General features: G+C 29.2%; 2 protein-coding genes across 2 annotated transcripts; both read left to right on the plus strand.

Moving 5' to 3' along the window:
* The first annotated feature begins 1,459 nt into the window (after positions 1-1,459).
* Positions 1,460-3,383, plus strand: LOC141537333 (uncharacterized). The gene is made up of 2 exons (XM_074258240.1): positions 1,460-1,670; positions 2,384-3,383. Exons 1-2 carry the CDS (start codon positions 1,570-1,572, stop codon positions 3,339-3,341), a joined length of 1,059 nt encoding a protein of 352 aa, XP_074114341.1. The 5' UTR covers positions 1,460-1,569; the 3' UTR covers positions 3,342-3,383.
* A 5,134-nt stretch (positions 3,384-8,517) lies between these two features.
* Positions 8,518-16,458, plus strand: LOC141537567 (uncharacterized). Its single transcript, XM_074258609.1, has 3 exons — positions 8,518-11,905; positions 15,137-15,491; positions 16,176-16,458. Exons 1-3 carry the CDS (start codon positions 11,119-11,121, stop codon positions 16,207-16,209), a joined length of 1,176 nt encoding a protein of 391 aa, XP_074114710.1. The 5' UTR covers positions 8,518-11,118; the 3' UTR covers positions 16,210-16,458.
* The last annotated feature ends 7,865 nt before the right edge of the window (positions 16,459-24,323 follow it).

Consider the following 24,323-nt stretch of genomic DNA (forward strand, 5'->3'; position numbering starts at 1 on the left):
GTGTATGCGTTGTAAGAAAGGGAATCAAGGCCCGTTTACAATAATTGGAAAGTTTGGATTATTAAAATGAAAATTAAAGAATTGAAATAAAAAGTTAGAAAATTCAATTTTTAAAGGTCAAAATTGAAAATTTAATTTTAAAATGAAAGATTTTAATTGGTGGAAATTTTAACAAAATTTTATTCAATTCTTTAATTTTTGAGGTTAACATTTGTTTTTTAAATGTAAAAAATAAAAAATTTCTGAAAAAAATTTTGAGTTGGAATAAATAGAAAATTTAGTGTTTTTTTTTTTTTTTTTGGACAAATTCGTATAAAAGAGATACGAAGTGGGATTTCAAAATTAGAAATTAGTTAAAAAATTATCAAGAAAGAAAATTTTGTAAAAATTTTCCGGACTTTTCTCTGAAAAACTCTAAAAAAAACTTATCTCAAGTTCTAAAAGACTTCTAAAGACTTCTTCAGAGTTTTTGAGAGAAAAGTTCGAAAAATTTTCACCAGGGTAATCTATCACTAGAACTATGTTTCTACCCTGATTAAAAATATTGATTGAAAAGTATTGGGAATCAGTCACCCTATGTGAACTGTATATCTATATATACATGAAAAAGAATTGAAATTATTCAAAAGTATTCTAATTTCATCATTTTCAATCCTTTTCAATCAATATTTTTAACCAGGGTATACTATCTTAATATATTCATCAGAAATGTATCCGGAATTCATTTGTAATTCATACTTGTGAATGTGGGCGAAAAGTGGCAACTTTCGGCCCGCTGCGCTAAACAAAGTTGCCGCTTTTCGCCTGGAGGGCAAAAGAAATTTTTATGAAGAATATATATTCTTCTCTATATAGTCTCTATATCGTGACACTTTTGGCGAAATGGCGGCATTTTATAGATTGTTTTAATCAATGAAGATTGAAATTTTGATAATAATTAAAAATAAATTAGTTTTAAGTATCAAAAATAACAATGATATCATTAATAGTGACGATCCACTCTTATAATTTAGATGAAAAATATGAAAATATATCATGTGAGCAAACTATTCGTAACGTAATTGGTCAAATATATCATAAGCATGAAAATGTATGTAAACCCTAAACTCAGGCGCGCGCTTGCGCGCGCAAATTTGAATTCTAGTAATAATTAAGATAATACATAAGATATATTATCTTAATTATATATCATATCTTATATATTATCTTAGTAATAATAATAACTAGAATTCAAATTTGCGCGCGCAAATTAAATTCTAGTGTTAATAAATTTAAATTATATTAATAATAAATGATTGTTGTGAAAGTTGATATAAAAAGTGTCAAGAAAACTTTACATTTACTGCCATCTATTGACAGTAACCTTGAAATTCTTTTTACCTACAGCAAGACAAAACTAAATTTCTTTTATTACCATCTGAAACTTGTGTATACTCTATAATCAATACAGTATATTTTGTCACGCTCGAACGTTTACGTTTACATACATGTAAAGTTGAATAAAACCCACGTGTTCGTTAAAAATAAATAAATATTATTAATAATTAATAATAATATATAAAATTAAAAATGACTAAAATACGTAGAGTTAAACGCCGTCAAAAATTCAGAGTTGATGTCAATCGCAAAAGACTACGGAATAAATTAAGAAAAAAACCTAATATCCAATGGTAAATATAACCTGCACTTTTTTTAATTTTAATTTTATTTATTTTAATACTTTTTTGAGAAAAAAATTCATAAATTTTCAATTTATAATAGAAATTTTAAAACATTAATTAAGAAGTCATTTTTTATGTTTTTAAAAAATGTAACAAATGTTTAAATAAAAAAAAATGTAAATAATAATATTTTTAGTATTTTTTTTTTTTTAATTATTATCAAAAACTAAAAAATTAATTAAATTATTAAAATTTTTTCAAAATTCCGAGTCCAATATTAAAATACTCAAAATACTCAAAAATCATATCAATTTTTTTTTTTTATACAAAATTTCATTTTTTACAATAAAAGATTCTAATTAATTTTTTTTTACTTCTCTTTTTTTTTACAAAATTTAAACTTTAAAAAAATTAAGTGATAAAATTTATCCATAGTTTTCAAAAGTTTAAATTTAAGTCTAAATATTATTATCATAATCAATTTTTTTTTAAATAAAAATTATTACTAATTTTACAAAAATAAAAATTATTATTAATTTTTTTTTAATTATTATCAATTTTTTTTTTAATTAAAAATTATTACTAATTTATAAAAAATAAAAATTATTAATAATTTAAAAAAGATAAAAATTATTACTAATTTTTTTTAAATCAAAATTTTTACTAAATTAAAAAAAAAAAAATTATTACTAATTTTTTTTAAATAAAAATAAATTTTTCAGTGATAAAATAAAAAATGCATGGGAAGATACAAAATCAATCCGCCGAAACTTATCACAAATGGGTCTTGCTTATGACGCAAATCAATTATTCAAAGTACCCAGCAATAAAACCCAAATAATTAAAACCGTAAAGTCCTTGGAATCCCCTGAAGAAGAAGAAAAAATCCAAAAAGACAGATCAAACTCCAAAAAGCCAGATAAAAAAATAAAAAAAAATGTAGCAATGGAACTGGAAGCGGAGGCGCGCGCTCCAAGAGAGCGTAAATTCCGCGTTCCTCAGAACCAGGTAATTTTCGTGACCTACATGATGGACAAGTACGGCGAGGACTACGAGGCGATGGCCAGAGACAAGAAGAACTACTACCAGCTGACCTGGAGGCAGATTAGGAAGCAGATCAATGTCTTCAAAGGAGTTCCCGAGCAATACGCGGAGTACCTGGTGAAGAAAGGGGAGATTGTGCTGGACGACCCGGAGCCTCTTGAGGTCACCAAGAAGAAGATCAGCGAGGAGAACGTCAGGAAGTTCAACTTGCCTCAGCCTGGAAGCAAGAGGCAGATGAAGAAGAACAAGAAGACGACCAAGGGCTGGATTGAGGAAGAAGTCAGGAGGGAGGAACTAAAAAATCATGATGATCTTGATGATAATAATGACGCTGCTGCTGATGCTGATGGCTTGGAAGATATTTATGTTGATGGTCAGGACAAGGGTGGCAAAAAGATTCAATTGTTCTCTGATGATGATGATGATGATGATGATGATGATGATGATGATGAAGAAGAAGATGAAGATGATCAGCCAGAAAAGAAAAAGAAGAAGAAGAAAATGGATGACAGTGATAGTGACTCACCAGGCGAGTTAGACGACGATCAGGACGGAGAATTTGTCAGCCTGAGTGATATGAGCGACCAAGAGCTCTCTGAAGATGACGATGATGAATTTTCGAGTGACTCTGATTGAGAATAATTGTAAATTAAATAAATAATTTTTTAAATATATTAATTTTTTTATTGTCAATTTAAAAAAAAAGTTTGGAAAATCCAAAAGTGCACGACTCATAATGCTCATTTAATTATGAAATATAAAAAAAAATTAAAAAAATAGCTATCCAATTATTTATCAATAAATAATGAAAATAACGAAAATAAGGAAAAAAAAAAACACATATGAGTCGTGCAAAATAAAAAGAAAAAAAATTTTTTAAAATAACAGCTGTACTAGGAAAGTGATGCACAGGCGCACCTGGTAGAATAAAATGTACATAATATCTATAGATATAGATATATCACCATCCATGTTAATTTTACATGGATATATATAGATATACAGTTTTGTAGTTTTCGTTTTTTATTAATTGCAATTAAACGACACTGAATTAATTAATCATTCACATTCAGTGACCTACAATCGTCGATTAGAATTTAAAAAAAAAAAATTTAACTCAAATAATGGATTTTTTCACAAGTTACAGTGTTTCCGGGTTTCACACATGACGGACAGGAAAATTTTTTGACCTATTTTGGTGTTTTTTTCAAATTCCATTGCAGTAAATAAATTTTAAAAAAGTATGGAATTAATCTCCATTAAATTATCTCAACAATAGTATGCAAAATATCTTGATTCCGTGAACTAACAAGGCTATAATAAAAAAAAAAATATCCGCCAAAATGAGGCGAAAAAAATTTTTCGATCGTAAAGCACTCTCTGATGCTTCGCATCATGAGTCGTGCAATAAGGAAGAAATAAAAAAATGAGTGCGTGTAACCGTCACACGCGATTGAAGTATAACTTCTTTGGCATTATATGAGAGATAGCGATTAAATTAAGTTAAAAATAAAAAGTTTGGCAAATCAAAAAGTGCACAACTCATGATGCTCTTTCGTTAGATAGATAAATAAAAAAAAAAAGTTAATGTTTTGAAAAATCATTTTTTTTTATTTTATTTTAAATATTACTTTACTTGTTTTTTTTTATTTAAATATTACTATCGTAATTTGCTATTTTTTTTTTTTTTAATTACTTTTAAGTATAATTTCGTTGTTTTTTTATTTTATTTTTTATTTAATTTCAAATATCACATTTTCAACTTAAACATCGACTATACAAGCTAGTATACTGAAAGTACCTTAGTTACTTGTATGTATGATTAATACATAATTAATTTTATTGTATGATTTTTATTATTATTCAATTTAATTTTTTTTATTAATTATTTCTTATTGAAAAATTTTTGATTGATTTGTTTATAAACTCTTTATCGACAAAATCAAAAATATTTAACGGACTTCCGTTGCATTGTCGTCCAGTTACTCTCTAATCGCGTCTAAAGAAGTTTTACTTCAAAAATATTAGATTATGCATAAATTCAATTAATTTTATAAGTTTGATTAATCAATTTTTGATAATTGATAAAATTTAATATTAAACAAAATTTTAAAATTATTTTTAAATTTCGATAAACTATAAAATTGTATTAAATTTTAGTAATTATTAAAAACAATATTTAGAATTAATTTTTTTACAACATAATACTAGTTTAGATAAAATTTGACATTTTTGTGAAAAAATTATTGGAAGAAGAGATTCTCATCTCTAAAGCATAACCCGAACGGCGAGAACTCATCAGGATATCGAGATTTCAAGGGCTTGCAGCAGTCATGATCAAACCAGTACTAAAAATCCCGAAGAAAAAAATATAAACAACTATTTGTATTTCTTCCCAATTAATTAAAAAATATCACGATAACTTATTCAAAAAAATTAGTATCAAATTAATATCTCAAAATTGGAAATTATTTTTAAAATAAATTAACACATAAAATTGATTTTTAAATTTGATTGAGCAAGATTGAAAAAAATTTTGAATAAATTTTTTTTCTGGCAAAATTACTTCAAAATTTTGAACACAAACTTACACCATCGTAATCATATCCGCAGTCTAAAGCTTTGGATAAAACTTGAGGGGCTAAAATAAAAACTAGCAAAGTCAAAATCAAAACCAACAGTTTTGACATTTCTTCTTTTGGTTTAAATTATAATAATAATCACTATCTCAATTACTGTTTGCGACTGGCTAAATAGAAGCTACAGTCAGGGACTCGATTACGGACAATTTTCAGACAAACATTAAACATTTGCACTAAAGACAAACAAACAGTCAATTGGTTTGCAAACAATTTGCAATTATAATTAACCAGAACGTCAATCTTAATCATGAACAAATAATTTTGAGATAAGGATAACAATTGGGTTTTTTTATCAATTGACCGAAGCTTATCACGTCATTCCGTTAAATCGATCTGTTCAAATTTGGAGATTTTTTGTGACCTAGTTTAAATAAAATTCTTTTTAATTTTTTCGTACACTGATAGAAAAACAATCTTGAAAATGAGCATCAAATATTCAAGAGACAAATTTTCTCAAGGTGAGAAAATATTCTTCTCAACTGAAGTAAGTAGCGCTGCTTCTCAATGATGGGGACACAAAAATTAACTTGCGTCAACTAACGACATAGGCCATAATGTAAGGCAACTTAACTCCGTCAACATACATGTCAATGTATTAATGTTAACATACTGTCATGTAATTTTATAAGAATCAAAGTATTTGAGACTAGAAAAAATTGCTAAAAAAAAAACCTGGTAAAAAATATAGAAAAGCTATGTCAATAATCGGCTCTTTGAATTTTTTGCGCTGTCAATAATACATACATTCGACCTGTTGGTTTTAAGTTGAAATAATAATTATTAAATTTATTCCTATTAAAATTAATTAATTAAATTATATAAATAAAAACAATGATTAAGGTTTTCTATAAAAACAAAGTTGATAATATTGATTTGAAACACGACAAAAAAATTCAAATATTCATGATCTCTCTTATAGTGTAAATAATGGGGGCTTTTACCTTATCAATTACAAAAAAAAATCAAAACTAATTTATAAATTTAATTCAGCGGAAGATTTTCAAGTTTATATTCCCAGAAATTGTAAAAAGCTCTGAAAAGTGACTATCTCTAAACTAATATCCCAATTTCATCCCAAGAATGTTGGGTATGAATAGACGCGTTAGTTTTGTAGTAATTTAGCATGAGATGTATATTGAAACAGAAGCAATTATAATCGTTGGATCGCGAGAGGAGGTCGGGGAAGACATAAAGGAACTGAAGGGAGTAATATAAAGTAAGCTAAGCAAGAGAGCTCCGGCATTTTACGGGGATCCACAGGAGCAGGATCTGAAACAGAGTGGGGATCACTCGAGTATGATTGGTTGTCATGGAATTAATCCTGGCAGGAGCCACACCCCGGTAAATGGCTCAATCTACCCTCGATTGCGTCTGTGTGCACGCATTCATGAAGATTGCAGGTACGCTCCAACGTATGCCTTTACAATAATCCGGATTCTTATGTGTCTATGCACAGGTTTATTTCCTCAAATTAACCCGTTGATAGAAATAGAACAAGAACCTGATGTTCGATTCTAATTTCTATTTCAATTCATTTTTTATTTCGGTTTTTTCGTCTTATTTTTTTTTTTTTTTTTTTCTTATTTTCAATTCAAATTTTTTATCACAATCAATTGAATAAAAAGAACTTTAGTGTATTACACACCTAGGGAAGAAAAGTAAAAAATGTAATTGTTTGTATGGAAAGAAAAATTTCTTGACTAGAGAACAAAATTCTTGGCTCAAGAAAATTTTCGGGTGCCTGAAGGAAGACCAAAGTTGTGTTGGCCGAAGTAAAAATTGTTCGAGAAATTCTATTCCTGATGCAAGTAATTTTTTCTTCATTCAAATTATCAAATAATTCATTCAAATTATTGACATCCGCTGTTTTAAAATTTATCTCAACTCGATAAAGTATAAATAAATGATTATATGGTTATTTAGACTATAAATAATCTAAAATAATTTTAAACAATGCAATTACATGAAAAAAAAACATTGAGAAATCTGGATTTGAAAATAAGGCCTTTCTTAACAATATTTTTAAGAAATTACAAACGTATAAGCAGTTTTGGCCTACTTGAAAAAATGAAATTTTTTTGCGGTAAATAGTTTTTTCCTTGGAATTAAATTTTACTATTTTTTATTTTTAAAAATATGTAAAATTTTTATTAAATATCAATAATTGTGATTATTAACAGATTTTGATAATGAAATAATAAAATTCAATGGGGTGTCCTGTTAATAATAACGGCTTTCACCTTAGTTGAAGAAAATTATTAGGGTTGGAATTTTGGTGGAGGGTTAGAGAAACTGAAAAATCGATAAGAATTTAAAAAAAAAAAAATTGAATTTTTTAAAAAAAAATATTTTTGATAACCTCTAAGAAGCTTCCCTAAAGTACCGGCTTAATTATTCCCAACATACCGCTAATTTAGGTAAACGGAGATTGAAAAAGGGTAATTCGGTTTGTTATTAGATGATAAAGGGAGAAGAGTTTTGAGAAATTTGAACTTTTAGAGATTTTGGAAATTGCAATAGGAAAAATTGTGTTACTTAGGTTTATTTTGAGTAATTGTGATCATTTTGAAGGTTGATAAAAATCTTTTTTATAGATGATTAAATTTGCTACACAAGGCTTTTATGATATTTTGGAATTTTGAATATTAAACTCTGAATTTTGGGATTCTGGGCGACTCAAAAGATTTGGGATAACTATAATTCTGAACTCATTAATCGATTAACTTGATTTATGATAATATTACTCTATATCTTGGTCCCTGAATTCGTACAAAAAATTGGAACTCAAATACTATTTTAAAAATTAAAACTAATAATTAGAGTTTTTATAAATTTAGTGCGATAAGTTATTGAAAGTTTGAATCAAAATTTTGGCTAAAGAATAAAAGATACAGAAAAATTGATAGAAATTTTTTTTATAGAAAATTGAATTTTTTACAAAGAAAAATTCTTACAATTTTTTCATATTTTTAATATCTAACCCAAGATTTTGAATGCTAAATTTTGATCACAGACAATTGGAATAAAAAAACTTTAAATTGGAATTTTGACTGAAGGATTAGAATTACAGAAAAATTGATGAGCGTCCTGTATACAAAATTAAATTTTCTACAAAAAAGGTATCTTTTGATTTTTTCGTACCTTCAATATTTAACGCAGAAATTAAAAAAGAAATTTTCTCGCTGCCGCGGTTTGGGTTGTGCCGTAATTTTTAAATGACTATAACTCGGAGACTACTTGACCGATTTACTTGATCTTTGGTAACTTAACGACAAATGATGGACCCTAGGTCCCTACAAAAAATCAAGTTAAAAATCTTATCCGTTTAGATGAATCTTAATTACTAAATTTGTAAGTTTAACTCGGAATAAAAGTGTATAAGCAATTACCCTTGTATAAAATACTTGGATGAAAAATTTTGCCGTGATAAATTTCCGAGACGTAATAAGGGTGGCTCGAGTCATTTGCCGGGGACGGTTACTGTAGATATTGAGCTTCAATAGAAATTCTTTAAGCCTTATAAAGACTTTATATATATTGTCGGAACGGTAAGCGAATTCAGTTATTTAATTTAAACATTTGTCCGTTTTAGCAATATTGCCTGGTTGTTTTATTACGCTCCAGCTTTCTACTTCCCTTTCTTGATCTTTAGCAATAAATATATGATTATTATTCTAAATATAAATAATAAAGATACCGAGGGCTGAATACAATATCCTCCGACAATAACGAAGAAAGAGGAAAAGTTTAAAGTTTATTGCAGAACTTGTTCTATAACCAAAGTAATATATATAATACGTCAAAATTTTATTAATCTGTGACGTAATTGCTCTCAGTATATATCTGTATGTTTCAACGCTAAGTCCTTTGTAGACATTCCTCTATAGTTATAGTTAGATATACGTATCCAAGGCTAAATTTAATCCTCAAAGTAAATTTTCAAATTTATAGCTTAATCTTGACTTCATAATAGTCTTGAGGTTTTGTAACTTTACCTTTATCAAGAGCTTATCCCTACATCATATAGTTTAATAAATGGATGAGAAATTATTTGAAGTTTTAAGTTTGTTCATAAAAGTACGTAGTAATTAAAATTTATTTAAAAAATTGGATTTTTTAACTGATTTTTCGTAGGGACCTAGGGTCCATCATTTGTCGTTAAGTTACCAAAGATCAAGTAAATCGGTCAAGTAGTCTCCGAGTTATAGTCATTTAAAAATTACGGCACAACCCAAACCGCGGCAGCGAGAAAATTTCTTTTTTAATTTCTGCGTTAAATATTGAAGGTACGAAAAAATCAAAAGATACCTTTTTTGTAGAAAATTTAATTTTGTACACAGGACGCTCATCAATTTTTCTGTAATTCTAATCCTTCAGTCAAAATTCCAATTTAAAGTTTTTTTATTCCAATTGTCTGTGATCAAAATTTAGCATTCAAAATCTTGGGTTAGATATTAAAAATATGAAAAAATTGTAAGAATTTTTCTTTGTAAAAAATTCAATTTTCTATAAAAAAAATTTCTATCAATTTTTCTGTATCTTTTATTCTTTAGCCAAAATTTTGATTCAAACTTTTAATAACTTATCGCACTAAATTTATAAAAACTCTAATTATTAATTTTAATTTTTAAAATAGTATTTGAGTTCCAATTTTTTGTACGAATTCAGGGACCAAGATATAGAGTAATATTATCATAAATCAAGTTAATCGATTAGTGAGTTTAGAATTATAGTCATCACAAAATTTGTAAGTCGCCCAGAACCCCAAAATTCAGAGTTTAATATTTAAGATTCCAAAATATCATAAAAGCCTTGTGTAGCAAATTTAATCATCAATAAAAAAGATTTTTATCAACCTTCAAAATGATCACTATTACTCAAAATAAACCAAAGTAACACAATTTTTCCTATTGCAATTTCCAAAATCTCTAAAAGTTCAAATTTCCCAAAACTCTTCTCCCTTTATCATCTAATAACAAACCGAATTACCCTTTTTCAATCTCCGTTTACCTAAATTAGCGGTATGTTGGGAATAATTAAGCCGGTACTTTAGGGAAGCTTCTTAGAGGTTATCAAGTATAAATTCCGTCTTGGTATAATGAGGAAATTATGCCGTCAACTTTTGACATGAGAACCTAATCTTAAACTATACTTGCGGCTGATATTAAACCCACTCAATTATCTCCCACGTCTCATAAACTAATGTATCACCACCCAAATAAAAACCGCCTTTCAAAAATTCCCACCCAAAATCTCAATTTTTTCCCGCAAAAAAAAAAAAAAAAAAAAACAAAAAAACCAAATTCCATTATTAAATCTCTAATAACAATAAAAATCCCAACATAAACACAACTGTAGGTCTCGTAAAGAATCCGAAGCTTGGTCCCTGGCCGTAGGCGTGGCCCCAGATAGACACCATCCAATAAGCGGTGACGTTGCGCATCCTTAAGCGCCGTAATACGGAAAAAATATTGACCGCACAGATATCCGTGCGGTCCATTTGAGGCCGTAGAAGGGGGCGCCATCCCTCCTTTTCTTGCCAGTGGTAGTGGTAGGGGGAACGGTAGTTGTGTTAGACCCCCTCCCCACCCCACTGGAACCGTGGTAGTCACCTCACGGAAGGATCATTAGACGTTTATCCTTAGTGCGGAGCAGTGCAGTGATTCGACATCATTATCGCAAGTGATAAAATCAATCAATCATCAATCACCAATCATTTAGCCGTTGGATGGTCTTGAGCTGATGTTCTGGATGGTACCAAGTTCTGCTTGATGATGGAGAGCTGCGATCCATCAGCTCAGACCTACGAGGACTCTTCAGACCCAAGCGAAAGCAGCCACTTTGATTCTAACCTGATCAGCTACAGTCCAAGTGACCCCAAATCGTTGACCGGTTTGAACTTATCAGTCTGTCGGAAGGTTAATCCAAGTGTCAGGGTCCTCGAGAAAGAACCTGCTGATCATCCGAATCCTAGACCAGTTGATCTCCAGCCTAGAACCATTCAAAGCCATGGTCCTGGTCATCAACACCATCAACATCATCCGCCTCACCATCAATTCGACCACTTTGGCCGCGACCTGTCGCTGTTGAAGCCCAAGAACTTCCAGTTTGAGCGGGCTCACGTGCTAAGTGATCATCCGGATATGGACAAGGAGTACGGAACCACCCGGACCAGGAGACAGAAGCTTGCTGGGGAGTTCAAGGAGCTTGGACTGACCAAAAACTACATGATGAAAGAGTTTGGGTTGGTGGACCACCAAGGCATGATGGGTGTTGGACATCTCGGGACCAGGATCATGGACGGCTCAGCTTGTGAGTTTAGGAGCGGATTGGGAGTTCAAAGAGCTCCTAATGAACATACTGCTGAGAGAAGACAACTTCTGGGCGCTATTGATTTTGGACAGAACGTGTCCTTGCCTAACAGGATGGTCATTCATCACCAGCCTCAACAGCAGCAGACAACCTCATTTACTATTGATGCTATTTTGGGGAAGAATAGCCAGCGGGAAAAGTACCAGAGGTGCGCTGTTGCGAACAGGAAACTTTCCAGGCAAGAGTGTAAGTTTTGTGTTTTGGTTTAATGCCTGGAGTTACTGATTTTTGGGTTGTTTGACACAAATTGGTTGATTTTTCTGGAGTTTTAATGGTTTTGGTTTTGATTTAAGATGTTTTGAGTAGATTTTTTGTGGTTTGGAAGCCTGATCAAAGGAACTGTGATTTCTAGGTCGAGGATTGGAGATACGAAAAATTTTTGGGTATCTCTGACCTTCGAGCCAGCAATTTGATTCTAAGTTTTAATAGTTCAAAATCTTTAGAGTTCTGATTGATAAAATTTGGAAAGAATCTTTAACTTAGAATTCTGGGTTAAATATTGAAAATACAAAAATATCATAAGAAACCTTTCTTGTAGAAAATATAATTCTCTATAAAAAATGTTCTTATCGATTTTCATGTATCTTTAACCATTTAGCCAGAATTCTATACTCCGTAGATGATCAAAAAAATCTTGGTCCAATTTTGAAAAATTTCTACGTCTTGAATTATAACAATTATTTTTGAACCTTTAATTTGTAAATTTTCAGTTTGTGTGTTTTTATATATCCTTGCTAAGCTCCCATTTTCTTGAAATTTTGTATAGTTCAAATTTAGAATTTTTGGATAATTATAAAAAGTATGATTTTTGGTAAAAATAACTGCAGGTTTGTTAAAGTGGAATTTTAATAAAAAACACTGAGCTTGGTCCGTCGGACGCTTCAAATTTTATTAAAACAGCTTCAATCATCAAAAAAATTCCCTTTCAAATATTTTTATCAAAAATCGTTTGGGAATTTCAAAACTTTGCTTAAGTTTTCCGAGACAGGTTATCAAAAAATTAAAACATGTCTTTCATTTTGTGAAGCTAGAAGTTAAAATGACTTTTTTAAAAAATGTTTAATTAACATTGTAACATTGCCAAATTTTATGATCCAAAAATTACATTTCCAAAAATGTAAATTCAATAGTCGTGTCTTGACATCGCGGAAGTAAAAAAATTTTTTTGCAATCTTTGTAAAAATATTTTAAGCTTAAAAGTAAAAAAAAAATTTGTAAGCCAAAAAAGCGTATGTCTAAAATTGTACATCAATTTTGGAATTAGGAACTTAAAAATTTAGCGTTCTAAAGCCAACATTTTTTTTGCCAGTTTTTGCAAGCAAATTTAAAGCTAAAAAATAAAAAAAAAATTTTATAAAGCCAAAAATTCAAAAAGTTTAAAAATTTTCGCCCGTTTTGGGTTTAGGAATTTCAAAATTTAGTGACATAAAGCCAAAAGAGCGTAGAAATTTTTGGCAATTATTTAAAAATGGGGTCAAAGCTAGTTTTGGTATTTTTCCATCAATTTTGAACGTACCAAAAAAAAAAAACTTTCTAATTAGTTCCATCTTTTGACCATCAAACTTATCGATTGACTTTTTACGCTTTGGATAATTTTCTTCTTTTTAGTCTTCAGCAAATCTTAAATGAATTTTTAAAAAGACCGAATGATATGTTTGATTGCATTTACATCAAATTCCAAGATAAACGATAATTAGACATCATTACGCAATAGGAAGCACTGGTTCAATAGAACTAATTGACGCCCACTCAAACCGAATCGATATGACTTGATGACTATCAAGTTACCTATCACCGATCATTGATCAGTTATCCAATAATTATCGTGATTAGACTGAATTGTAGGATTCTTTATGCAACGTTTGTTTAATTAATTTGATTATGCGTCAATTGGTTACATTAACTACGCTGTATTTATTCGAGCTCTGTGAATAACTGAAGGGGTGATTTTTACACTTTAGTTTATCTCAACTGTCAAAGTTAACTATTAATATTTCTTGTATTTTAGAAAAATTTTTTATTTTAAATTTGGTTTGAAATACATATTGAATTTCCAGAAAAATTGAATCATTAGATCGTGAGATATTTACAAAATAAAATACATTGATTTTGAGTGTCAATGCAGCATAGAAGTTATTAATCGTAGGTAGGTACTACAATTTGAAACTTTGGCGCGAAAATTGACAAATATTATTAGATGTATAAAAGCACTTCAAATTCAAATTTTAACGTGATGTTATTCACAAGTGTTAACAACTGAGAGGTTAATTATAGAGAATGCATTGATTTTGATCGTCAATGCAGCCTAAATTATTAAAGAGTGACTAAAAGTCTTTAAATTGAAATTTTAACGTGATATCATTAAAATGAAAGGTTAACTAAGCACTAAATTAATTTTGAGTATCCAAATGTCAGTTGAGGAAGTAAGATACTATTAATTGTAATTTTGTATGCCTTAAGCGCAATCATAACTCTACTGGGGCCTAAAAATCAAGTTTTCTATCTCGTCAAGAAAAATTGTATTTTTGATCCATAATCCTCGTAAAAATGCTTAAAAAATACACTGTTGGCAAGACAAATGATGACTTAACTAATTAAAAACACTGTTTAGTGAATTAATTATCAATTTCAGTAGAAAAATCCGTTTTCCAAGAAGATGACACTGAATATCATCCAAGATTATACTCAGTGATATCTGTGGTGAAAAAAATTTCAGATAGTAGCTAGAAAAATCTAGATTATACTGCGTGATATCTGGATTATAGTCATTGTAATCTGGATTATACTCATTATAATCTGGATTATACTAATTGCAATCTGGATTATACTCATTGTAATCTGGATTATAGTCATTATAATCTGGATTATACTCATTATAATTTGGATTATACTCATTATAATCTGGATTATACTAATTGCAATCTGGATTATACTCATTATAATCTGGATTATACTAGCTGCTATCTAAAAAAAATTTTCACTCAGTATAATCTCGGATAATATCCAGTGTCATCTTGTTCTTTCCGTGCATTTAAAGGATAATTGCAAAATTTAAGAAAAAATAATGTATACATTAATTTTGGACGTCAATGCAGCATCAAAATTTTATTTTACGGATAATGAAACTTCTTATTGATATTCTAACAAATCTTCTTAGAATAATAAGAAATTATGATAAAATAATATATACATTGATTTTGAGTGTCAATACAGTTTAAAAAAGTCATTTAGCGCACAACGGAATGTCCAATTTGAATTCTAACGCGTCATTATCGTTCACCGCAATAACCACTATCATTTTTTATAAAATAATTTGAACAAATTCAACTTAAATCATCTTAAAATTATCAAATTTAAAAGATTTTTTTACAAAAAATATAAATTTCACTGACATGATCACTCAATTCTTTTTTCCAGGTCACCAGGAACTGAAAACCAGCCCCGTGTCATCCTGTTCGCGAGTGGTCCCAGACTTGAACATGACCAATCCGGGAAAAACGAAGCGCGTTCGCACAATCTTCACTGCAGAACAATTGGAACGGCTGGAAGGCGAGTTCGCCAGAACCCAGTACATGGTAGGGCCGGAGAGACTGTACCTGGCCCATTCCTTGCGGCTGACCGAGGCCCAGGTGAAGGTCTGGTTCCAGAACCGGCGGATAAAATGGCGAAAAGTCCACCACGAACAGCAGACTCAGCGGGTCAACGAACTGAGACAGAGGTCATTGTCGTCTCTAGAGGATGACGATTGCAAGGAACCGGAACCTGGTGAATGGTGAGAAGAACAATTATAACCTCACACATCAACTTGATTTTTTTTCGGCATTATGCAGGTGTAAATAAGGTTACTTTGAATAATCAACCGAACCTTGGGCTTTTTTTTTTTTTTAATAACACTTTAGCAAACTGCGAAAAATTCGCGCGGGAATTTTGAATTTTTAAATAGAGAAGCTATTAAGGAACTTCTAGTACTATTTAATAGTTTATTAAGAAACCTCTATTAAATAAGTAAAAATCAGCAATTATTAAATTGTTCAAATTACTTTCAATTAAAATAGACAATTTTGACGAATATCGGGAAAACTGAAAGTAAAAAAAAAATTTAAACATTATTTTGACTCACAAGTTACGCTCGAATTTCCTTACGACGAAATAAAAGAAAAATATTTAAATAACTTTTTTGTCCAGGTGATTTTGAATTAACTAACTTTTTTGATTCAAATTTTAGCGCGGCAGTGACGTAGTATTATATCCGGCGCGCAACGCCATCTTATAGAGAATTTTAAAACTATATTCATGTCTTCTTATAAACGGTTATTTTGTAATATAGGTTTTATTTGTCGGTGAAATTAATTAATTTAAAAAATAAAATTTTCATTTAAAAATTCATGAAAACATTTTTTGAATTGATGCAATTTCTCTATAAAAGAATTTTTTTTTTTTTTTCGTTTTTTTTAAGTGCAATGGGCAGATCAAATTTTGACGAACTGTGATTGTTTGAAATTTCTAAGTCACTATATAAAACTTGCGCCCAAATGGCTGTGGAATTTTTTTTACGAAAATTTTAAATAGATTATTGATGGTTAAAAATCAATAATCGATGTATATAGTTCTGGTAGGCGAAGAGGGGTTAGATGGAATTTAATAAGTTAATTCGCTGATAGTCTCGCGTAAACCGTCGATTATTGACGCTTGATATATGTGTACATTATTCGTCTGTTTATAGGATTATGTGTTATGTATGATGTAAATAGATATATATATATATATATATATATATATATATATATATATATATATATATATATATAAATATATATTATTATATTATATATGTTGTGAAATAATATTTGATTGTTGATTTTGTTTCTGTACTTCCAAAGAATGGAAGTAAAGAATGCCGAGTTTTGGTTTAAAGAGCGGGAAATTTTGGTTTTTTATTATAGACTGAGATTTTGAGTATAGTGTACAAAAATTCGTATTTATATTCATCGAATTTTTAATATATATATTTTTGTAATACTTATGAGTATGATATTACCTTTAAGTGTATATATGATATAATATATGAAAAAAATGTGATTTATCGAGGTTTATAACAGAAATGGGGTAAAATATTTTTTTGAAATTTCATTACTTAATTTCTGATAAAATGATAGAAAAAAAAATAAGGAAAATCAATTTTTTCGTTGTTGAGTTGAGAAAAAAATTTATTTTAGAATTTCAGGATTGAAAAATGGTTCAAAATAAATTTTTTTGAGATTATAGGCTTTATAATGACTGAAATTTCCTTATAAAAGTGTTTTCTAACTTGAATGATCTTTAAAAATAATATTAAGAACAGTAATTTGATTAATCTTATTTTTCTACCGATGTACTTGCGAGAATAATAGCTAGTCACGCCATCTATCGAAAAAAATAGTAACTACAAGTCTAAAATTTTAATGACAATGGAATTTAAGTTAAAATACATAATATTTAAGTGATTTTAAGCAAAAAATAGAATAAAAAAAAACAATAATTGATTTTAAGTTCCAAAATACTGTACTTATGACTAAAATTCACTTAAAATTTTTATTTTGAGCTTTTCAATTATATTTCGAGCACTAATTTTCATTTTCTTGGTTTTTTACCGATGTACTTGCGATAATAATAGCTAATCACGCCATCTATTGGAAAAAATAGAAACCAAATGGCTAAAATTTTGATGAATCGAATTTTAATTAAGATACATAATATTTCAGTGATTTTAAGCAAAAAATAGAATAAAATTTTTCCGTTTTCTGATGGATATGCTTGCGAGAATAATAGCTGTCCATGCCATCTATCGGAGAAAATAGCAACTAAAAGGCTATAATTTTAATTATTACAGGATATGAGGTAATATAAAATTATATCTTCAAAAAAATCCCTCATTTTTTGCTTCAAGCCTCGATAAATCAAAAAAGTACTGTAGTAATAAAATAACAAAATCTAACTGAATGTCTCTAAAAATATCCACGCAGAAGTAATTATAGTTAAGCAACAATTACCAAAGACCAACTGTTTTTTTAATCGATCACTGTATATACTACAAAGACAAAATATATAATTAATGGTGTAAAAATATGAAAATAAAGTATATTATATGTAAAATAATTATTTTCGATTATTCAAACCTCTAATATTTTAATATTTGATATTTTCAATATATTTTATACATTTTTAAAAAATTTTTGTAAAATCACCAGTAAAATTTTCTACTGCAAAAAAATGGTAAAGTTTTGATTCAATTTTGATAAAATGAAGATGAAATTAAATATTGGCTTTATAAGTATATATACGCGGCAAAGCAAATACTATAGGAGGGAAATATATATACATATATAGAGAGAGAGAAAGAGAGAGAGAGCGGGAGGGTGAGTTACCCCACAAAGGCAGTGGGGCTCTTTTGATTCGCGAGCTAATTGGAATGCCGTGGATGCCAACGGTATATATATATATATATATATATATATATATATATATATATATATATATATATATATATATATATATATTTAGGGAAGTATGTATATACACAACGACTTTTGAAAACGTAAACGGGCGGAGCTTAACACCGTATACAGGGTGTAGCTTGCGATATGAAAGCTCAGGCTATATATATATATTATATATATGTATAGTTTGATTTGTCTTGACTCTCTTGACCCTCTAAAATTTTTCTCGATTATTTTTTTAATAAAGAATTTAATTGCGGTTCTTTTGATCCTCGGATTAAATTATTGAAAACTTACTTAGAATGCAGCCAAAGAATGAAATTACCTTGAGAACAATTGTGAAAAGGAATAATTTTAATATAAGGAAAATATTAAATTGTCTGTGGGAAGCAATTGTGCTTAATGAATGGATAAATTAAATTTTTATTGCACTATAAATAGAACGGATTGATGTAAAAATGTTGATTTTATGATTTTAAATGGTTTTGATGTTTTGATGAGGAATATTATAATTTAAAGGGATGGAAAAATAAGGGAATCAAAAGTTTGACTTGGAATTGTTTTTGTGGGTAAGACAAGAGAATTTTTGAAGTATCCGAGTCGAAATTTAAAACTACTTAAATGACTACACATGCTTGGAACGTAAATAGACAAAAAAAAAATTTTTCAGTTTTGTTAGGGTGATTTTACGTTTCTTAGCTTAAATTTACCATTTTTTTTTTTACGGAAATGCTTTTTTAAAATTTTTTATTCTCGAAATGGTTTCCAAAATGATGTAAAATTTTATGGAATATATCATTCATACGATTTTATACCAAAAATGACCTAATAAATCTGTATATAAAATGATAAATTTTTATACAATTTTATAAAATTTTGTACCACTGAATTTTTACAAAAAAAAATTAAAATTTTTAACTTCCCGTTAAAAAAATTAAAAATGTGTAATTATTTGAGTTGTTTTAATATTACTATTTTCACCCATTATTCACTGAAAAAAAAGTTTTCTACGCCGCACGATCCAGTATCGCTACTGTCACTATACACACTTTACGGAACACCGGATCTTGAAATGGTGTCGCTCCTAGCACGATCTACGAATCGTAAACGTGAATCGCTATGGTCACTATCCAGTTTCGCTAATTTAGCGATCTATTGAATCGTACACACCTAGCAGTATCGGAGAAACTGACTTTGCATAATTTATTATTTATGTTTTAAATAATGAATTATGTTATCAAGCCATGTTTTAAATATTTTATCCAGTTACAATGTTTAGTTAGTACGAAAATTGTTGTAAAGTTTTTTAGATAAATTATATTTCGTGTCTCATGAATCAAAACAGAAGACCTAACCTCTACCTGTCACAGCAAATAAACATCTTGTTACAATGTTATGCAAAAAAATTATTAATGAGTACTTTTCATTTAACAATATACAATATTGTCTAAGGAAAATGTGGAACCAAGAAAAGCACGATTTTATTATTTTATTAATTCTCCAAAAATTAAGTATTAATAATTATAGAATATGATTTTAATAAAAATAATAACTCAATTTAAAATTCAAGTTATAACTATAATGTATTTCCTCGAAGTAGAGATTTAGGGAAATAAAAACAGAATGTGATAGTACTTAAACATTTTATTAAAGTAAAGATACTTGATAATAATCATTTAAATAAAAATAAGATAAAGAGTTTATAATTTATTTAAAAGAATCTTATAAACATAACATTAAATTATTAATAATTATGATATTTTTTTTTTAGAGGAAATATTTTTGATAAAAGTTCTGCAAATTTTATTTTTTTACAAATAATTGCAAGTACTTGGTATATTTACAAAGGTAAAATATAAAACATATCTTTTTGTTTTATTAAGCCAGTTGGATATGAATCACATAAATCTTCATATCTTACAATCGATCGTGACCGTCAGGATTCGTTTCGTTATTTTCGCGATTCGTTCGCTCACGGTAGCAGTACGGACCAGTATATTTACAATACAGTTGAATCGCTTTAGGAACTATTTATTAAATAGTGTCTCGTAAAAAAAGTAGTGTAATAATTACGAAACTTTATATCCCTGATGTTAGGATCTTAAATATAGTTCATGTTCGTATTTAAATCGTTGATGTTATAATATAGTTTGGCGTTGATCAGGATTCGTTGCATGATTATAGCGATACGCGGTTCACAATACAACGGATCGTGCAGCGTAGAAAACTTTTTTTTCAGTGTTGGTTCTTTTCACATTTATAATACCTTGGGTACGTTCAATACGTTGAATCTACGATTTAAATTTCGACTCGGGATATTTTTTGAATTTTCGAGGATTTAAATTTAAACACGAAGATTGAAACAGATTAAGATTTTCTATCTGGATCAGCAACTAAAATTTAAGTCAAAATCCGGTCAATTTTAACATTTAACTTTCTTTGGGTTAGTTGAGATTAATTAAGGACAAAAAAAATTAAAATCAATTTATTTTATTATTCAAGAAAATTTTTTTTGTGCATGTATATATCCAAATAAGTGTTATTACCAAATACAAACAAAACTTTTGAGCTCATAATCGCATTAAAGTTCTATTGTGAAGCTTGGATAGCTTAAAATAGCTGTAAAACCATGTTTTTGAGCTCGAAGAGTTGAAAAACGTCGTATTAGGTAAAATTTGGAGCGCTTTACATTTGAAACTGCAGAGATAGCTTCGTGACCGAATGAGAAAACTCAAAAATTCGATTGGAAATTTCCCAAAGTACAGAAGTCAATGAAAAACTCTAAATTCTCCGAATCGCTCAAAACTCGTTTGTTTACATCACTCAACTTCTAAACAAGGGTAGATACTGGCTGATTTTTCCTGTTCAGAACTCGGGATCTCTATTGATAAAAAAAAAAAAAAAAAAAAAAAAAAAAAAAAGCATAACCACTTACACCCGTGGAAGATAAAAGGCTCCGTTAGATAGTTTGCCGTTTGCTGGGCGTTGATCGCATTCATAACATCAGACAAGGCAATAAAAGTCATTCTCACCCCCTTTACCCTCGCCCTCGTTATCCTTGTTCCCCCGAAGCGCGTAGAAGGGTGACGCTGGTATCTAGTATTTGCTACAGCCGGCAGTGCAAAGAGGAAAGAGACAACTCGGGATCAAAAAGCGACAGTAGCGAGCACAAAAAAACATCCGGGGGATCGTTGTATTGTCAAGTGTTAAAAGCGCAAATACTATTTTTATCGAATAACCAATTTTCATTGGTGCAAGTGACTTTTAACGTGAAAAAGTACATTTTTTATTTTATTTTACATGCTGCAAATGCGATGATAAAAAAAGCTCACTGGATCCACATGTCGATGTACATGTGCGAGTAAGTATTATATATTTATATTGACTTTTTGTGGAGTCACAAAGGAAAAATGAGCGACATTGTATATTGTGGGGAATTTATGCTTTTTTTTTAACGCTAATACTTTTTTTTTTTAATATTCACGGTACTTCGAGGAATATTGGAATGCTTTGAAATTGAAAACATGAAAAATCAGATAAGTATCAAAGGGATTATTAAATTAGTTTTTTTTTTTAATATTTATCAATTCTTTGCTTTGAAAGATTAGAAATTTTGTAAAATTGAGAAGTAATTAATTGAGAAACTCAAGTTTTAATCCGATCTGCAAATGAGACTACAAAGAAAACTTAATGCATGTGTCCGGTTCATTTTCAAAATTTCAACACTGATAGAAAAACAATCTTGATTTAAGAAATTTTTTTTCTTCAAAATTTGAACTCTTGAAACTAGATATAGATATATTTCTTTCAAGAATTTTTGTCTCTTGGTTCAAGATAGACGATAACATTGATTCAAGATGTTACCGACTTGTGTTAACAATGGCTTTTTTTTGAGTCATTAATTTACTTATTTCCAAGAAATAATTTTTTTTCGGTATAACAATTAAAGACTATTTAGTTTTTGAAATATACTTTGATGAATTATTTTAACTTTTTTAAACGATAATGTTATTTTGGTTGAAAAACTAAATGTATCGATTGAAGATAATATAGCTCTTAAGCCAAGAAAATCTAAATCAAGACAAGAAATTCTTGAAGCAAAATAATCATTTGTCTTCCAAAATAAATTCTTAGATCAAGAAAATATCTCTTGAGTTAACATAAATTTTCTATCAGTGTAGTCAAAAATACTTACTGAGACTTCAAAAGCTCCAAATCTGATTAAAACTCAAGTTTTTCAATCGGATTACTTTTAAATTTTTCACAGTAGGAAATTATAAGAGAAAATATTTTAAAATCAAAAATTTGTTGAGTTCAAAATATTCTTAAGAAAATTGTCTTGAATCAGGACATCTGTAGGTGCTCAGCAGAGCGGCTAGGCAACAGCTAGTAATATTAATAATAGTGATATATAAATAACTTACGTTAAGGTTAGGATAACCTAGACTTTGTTATCCTAACATATAATTCATTATCCTTATCCTAACATATTTATTATTACCACACTTTCATGTTGTCCCAACAAAATTTTTTTTTGCTTTTAATCTAAGCTGACTGTGCACTAGCTTGGGTAAGAGCGAGATGAGAACAAAAGGATGATGAGTAGGCAGCAAAATAATAAACAAATGAGAGGAAACCGGAAAATCGTTCTATCTTCTCTTCACTCCAGACTCCAGTTAGATGTCACTGAAAAAGACCGGCGAATTGAATATAATCCAAGTGTAAGTCACCCTCGTGGACCATCTCATTGATGTGCGTATCATCCTACGTCAATGAGCGCCTCCCCCAGGTCAAGTGCCTCGGAATCAAACACCGTGTAATCCAGCTGCTCGCTCTCGAATAAAGCGACCCCGTAAAAGAATTGTAACTATTTCATTTGGGGACAAATTAGACAGATTAGTGTCCAACGACAAGGGTGAGCTCGGCTTTAGATCATTGTCTATTAAATTCGCCCCCGTTTCGCTCAATTATGCTCAGAGTCACTTCAAACTCCAACAATTGGCATTTTTTAATCGTCCATCCTCGGAATTCCATTCTTCAAGAGATGGATTGTCGTTATGATTAGATTTTACCAAACTATGATAAAGTATTATGTCCTTTTGCTTCCTGCGATTTATTCAAAATTCTAAAGCATGACCACACTCGTTGGTTTTGTTATTAATGTTCTTTTTTTTTTTCTTTTCTCTCCGTAGGTTCAAGAGAAAACGAGATAATTTTGATACAAAAGGGTTGATTTAACGAATCAACCCTTTGTGTGTAATCCCGAGTCACTCGGGTATTTATTAAAACATTTTTAATCGGATTAATTATTGAATTCCGACCAATTAGCGATTCAAGCTCTCTTCTGTTTCATTTTTGTCAAAAATTGAGCAATAGAGCTTCTATATCTAATCTAAAAAAAAAATACATTTAGATTTTGAAGGATTTTTTTTATCGACTGAAGATAGTGTACTTATTATAGTGGCTAGTGTTATTGACCGAAGACAAACATTTTTTGATCCAAGATGTCCTGATTCAAGACAATTTTCTTAAGAATATTTTAAACTCAACAAATTTTTGATTTTTAAATATTTTCTCCTATAATTTACTACTGTGAAAAATTTAATAGAGTTTTAATCAGATTTGGAGCTTTTGAAGTCTCAGAAAGTATTTTTGACGACATCTTTTATTTGCCATGTAGAGATCATCTCAATAAAGATTTTAATAAATTCTACTTCCGATTCGATGGAATGTGGAACCTGTCCAAGTCAAAATAATACTCCAATTGAATTTCAAGTTTAGATCTAAAACTACAATTCTATAATAGAGCGTTTAAAAACGGGAATTTTTCATTGTTAACGCCCCCGCAACCTCCTTTGTGGATAGAATTTCGTAAAACCGATAAAATTTAAAAAAAAAGTTTGGAAAATCCAAGAGTGCATGACTCATAATGCTCATTTACTTATGAAATGTAAAAAAAAATTAAAAAAATAGCTATCCAATTATTTGTCAATAAATAACGAAAATAACGAAAAAAAAAAAAAAAAACACATGAGTCGTGCAAAATAAAAAGAAAAAAAAAATTTTTAAATTAACAGCTGTACTAGCAAAGTGATGCACAGGCGCCCCTGGTGGACTAAAATGTACAT

The sequence above is a fragment of the Cotesia typhae genome, unplaced genomic scaffold (assembly GCF_013202065.1).
Source record: "Cotesia typhae breed Kobodo isofemale line unplaced genomic scaffold, CoteBio_Ctyphae scaffold_91, whole genome shotgun sequence".
Taxonomy (NCBI): domain Eukaryota; kingdom Metazoa; phylum Arthropoda; class Insecta; order Hymenoptera; family Braconidae; genus Cotesia; species Cotesia typhae.

What these genes read in the sequence shown, in the direction of transcription:
- LOC141537567 (XM_074258609.1), top strand. Translation starts at nt 11,119, where the DNA reads ATGATGGAGAGCTGCGATCCATCAGCTCAGACCTACGAGGACTCTTCA. An exon ending in GAAACTTTCCAGGCAAGAGT is followed by an intron (nt 11,906 to 15,136) that starts GTAAGTTTTGTG and finishes TCTTTTTTCCAG; the next exon opens with GTCACCAGGAACTGAAAACC. An exon ending in GAACCGGAACCTGGTGAATG is followed by an intron (nt 15,492 to 16,175) that starts GTGAGAAGAACA and finishes GTTTTTTTTAAG; the next exon opens with TGCAATGGGCAGATCAAATT.
- LOC141537333 (XM_074258240.1), top strand. Translation starts at nt 1,570, where the DNA reads ATGACTAAAATACGTAGAGTTAAACGCCGTCAAAAATTCAGAGTTGAT. An exon ending in AAAAAACCTAATATCCAATG is followed by an intron (nt 1,671 to 2,383) that starts GTAAATATAACC and finishes TAAATTTTTCAG; the next exon opens with TGATAAAATAAAAAATGCAT.